This window comes from Mesitornis unicolor, unplaced genomic scaffold (genome assembly GCF_000695765.1).
Source record: "Mesitornis unicolor isolate BGI_N332 unplaced genomic scaffold, ASM69576v1 scaffold24286, whole genome shotgun sequence".
Taxonomy (NCBI): Eukaryota; Metazoa; Chordata; class Aves; order Mesitornithiformes; family Mesitornithidae; genus Mesitornis; species Mesitornis unicolor.
In genome coordinates, this window is record NW_010190656.1 from 22,988 (window position 1) to 26,245 (window position 3,258).

At 54.6% G+C, this 3,258-nt stretch overlaps 1 protein-coding gene across 1 annotated transcript in view; it reads left to right on the forward strand.

The window, feature by feature from the left end:
• The window catches only part of ATP6V0A1 (ATPase, H+ transporting, lysosomal V0 subunit a1), a 24,844-nt gene extending 22,898 nt beyond the window's left edge, over positions 1 to 1,946 (forward strand). The window contains exon 19 of the mRNA XM_010186473.1: positions 1,853 to 1,946. Coding sequence (XP_010184775.1) covers positions 1,853 to 1,946 — 94 coding nt within the window. The remainder of the gene's footprint in view (positions 1 to 1,852) is intronic.
• Positions 1,947 to 3,258: the final 1,312 nt, after the last annotated feature.

Sequence of the window (3,258 nt, forward strand, 5' to 3'; positions counted from 1 at the left end):
TTGGGAAAGAGCCCCTGCAACAACTGCTGCACAACCCCTCCTCACTTTAACTGTGCGGTGCGGGGAGCTGTGCCCTGAGCCACGGCTGACCCCGAACAGACACCGAGAGCTGCGCTCGTGCCCAGTGGAGCTGCGGTTCCTGTCCAGCAGCCATCTCTGCACCCTCTCTGTCCCACAGCGCTGTGACCGCTGGGTTTTCCCAGCAGCGGGGGTATCCTGTGGCTCCGCTGGGGTGGAAAACCCACACAGACATAGCCCAGCAAGCACCTCAGCTCTTTATTAATACGAGAAAGCTGAAGAGGGGGTTTTCTTTAACGCTGACTGCCAGAAAGCTTTCCAGTCCGTTTATTTACAGAGCAGTGCTGTCAGGTAAATCCTCCTGCAGAAACCCATCGCTGATGGGAGGGACGCGGTGCAAAGCTTAGCAGTGGGGCTGAAAACCCACACAGACATAGCCCAGCAAGCACCTCAGCTCTTTATTAATACGAGAAAGCTGAAGAGGGGGTTTTCTTTAACGCTGACTGCCAGAAAGCTTTCCAGTCCGTTTATTTACAGAGCAGTGCTGTCAGGTAAATCCTCCTGCAGAAACCCATCGCTGATGGGAGGGACGCGGTGCAAAGCTTAGCAGTGGGGCTGGTACCAAAAAAGGACCCTGGATTCTGGGTGTTCTGTAGACAGCTGCAGAAATGTTTAAGCCATGGTATCTGGTTAACTAAACCTTTTCACCAGTTCCCAAAGCTCACAACAGCCTCTCCTTGAGCTGCAGGCACCCAGTCTGTGACTCCAGAAGAGCTCCAGGTGCTGAAGCCAGCTGAGCAGTGAATCATCGGGGCTGAAATTCCCTTTGCTGTGGGTCCTGGTGACTCATGCCCAGCCCTCGCCTCGCTACCCTCTGCTCACAGAGCAGGCTCTGAGTCACAGGATACCCGTGGAGATTATCAGGGTTCCTGAAAACCCGAGCCCTTGGCCCGGAGCCCTTCCTCCCCTGCGGAAAATCCTGCTCATCCTCGGGACTCCTCTGCAGGGAGCGCTCCCTGCACACCCACAGGCACCTGAAGATCGGGCCCAAAAGCTGCTTTTCTGAACATTTCCCTGCTGGGCTCTGTTGGGAAATCACTTTTTGCCAGCTGAAACGCCACCAGCTCCACAGTTTGCTGTGATTCCTGATTTGGAAAAAAAAATAATTGGAGTCTGCCTTTTTGTGCTTCATAAAAATACTTCTGAGTTGGGTTAAAGTGTTCCACAATTTGCTGCCGCTCGATTCCTGTAGAGGCTGCTTTTTTTTGGTGGCTCACGCAATGGAAAAGTGTTTCTCCTGAGGCTCATGAAGCGCTGGGCTTGTTTTTCACTGCGAATCACGGGGTTATTTTCTCCTTTCCCTATTTGGCTGTTGCTGACCGCTGGGCACTTCTCTAGAATAATTCCTTTTTTAAGCCGAGTTTATTGGGGGAAGCGGCACAGGGCAGAGCCGATGCTCAGAGGCAGCAGGCAGTGGGGATGGCCCAACCCCGTGCGTAAGCAGAAGTGGCCCATGGGGAGGGCTGAGCAGCGTCACGCGGTCGCCGTCTGTTCTGGCTAAAAGGGGAACTCGGTGATGGATGGTGCAGGAAACGCTCAGGGGCTTCAGGAGGCACCGCAGCTGGGGAGCACGTCCTGGGTTTGTCGCCTTTTACTGCCCGTGGAGTGGGACCCAAATACCTGGACAGTCCAAACACACGTGGGGTTTGTGCCAGAAGATACGCTGCGTTGTGATACCCCTTTTTAAAGCTTTATTTCTATAGTCAGGAATATTTCAATGGAGTTCTTGCTAATTGCTGCCTTTCTAACGAGCAATCCCTCTTCCCTCCTGCAGGATCGAGTTCCAGAACAAGTTCTACACGGGCACGGGGTTCAAGTTTCTCCCGTTCTCCTTCGACACCATCCGCGAGGGGAGGTTTGACGACTGAGGACCCCACACTCGCGCGGTGTTACACGTTGTGTGATCATGGTTACCCCTCCCCTGTGTCCGAGTTGCATGTAATCCCCAAAGTGCAAATAACTTATTGTAGCACCTCAAGCATTACCGTGGCGTTTCAAAGCCACTCGGGTAATGAGTGACACTGGATCAACAAAACTTTCCGTTCCTTGAGTTTACCATTGAAGATCCCCAGTGCATGCAGTGTCTGTGTGTGGTTGTAGCAGTGTCTGTGTGTGGTTGTAGCAGTGTCTGTGTGGTTGTAGCAGTGTCTGTGTGGTTGTAGCAGTGTGCTTCTTGTGTTGTGAATTCCCTGGAGGCTCAGCGGGGCAGAGTGAGAAGTGCATGGGGAGAAAAGGCACCGCACGGACCGTGCAGCTCAGGAGGAGACTCCTTTAAGGCCAGCTTTCTGTGTGGATCCCATGTCTCTGCCCTGGGTTAACACGTGTGGATAATTTCTTGCCTTCCTCACCTTGGTGTAGCTGTAGCAGCGGGTGTGTTAGTGCTGTGCGTAACTCGTGTTTATTGTCACTGTGGATCTGAAGTATTTGTGTATGAACAGATTAAAACAATAATGGAAATAACTGTAACCTGGAATTGCAGAGGAGGTGCCGCATGGTGCAGGGCTGTTCACAGCGATGTGAGAAGGGGGTGTGAGCACCGCACGCTGCAGCAGGGCCAGAGCTTGGGGGGCCCTGTGCTGCGCAGGGCAGCATCAGGGTCATCGCAGTGTGCAGCAGGACGTGGCTGTGTTCACTGCGGTGTTCACTGCGGTGTTCACAGACAAAAGACAAGATCAGCACCGGTCTGTGGCAGAGCAGTGGCAGCAGTGAAATGCATTGCTGACCATCTCTGTGAATTAAACCAACTGCACGGCATGCACTGTGGCCTCTTCCTGCTTCCCAGGCAGCCCCTGTTCCTGTGTGAGCCTGGGCAGAGCCCTGGAAGCTGCTGGGGGTGCTGGGACCTTCACTGTCCCTGCCCTGGGCTCCTGTCACTTTGGTGGCCGCTGCGCTGGATGGGCAGCGCTGGTTTGTAAACTGAGAGCGGGGCCCGTGCCTGGTGAAATGTCTCTGTGTTTACTGACCCCTGGCTGCCAATCTGAGCCAAGGGTGGCCCGGAGCCTCCCGCAGCCCAGAGGAACTCATTGACCCTCGTTAACCGAGTGGTTCTGATGGAGGAAAACGAAGGCTCGATTAAACCCGGGGGTTGTGGGTGTCCCTGGACGGGGACGGGGACAAATGCGCTCTGTCTGTCCGGGGCTGCTGCCCTGCTCGGGCCCCCCGAGGATCCGCTCACCCCCC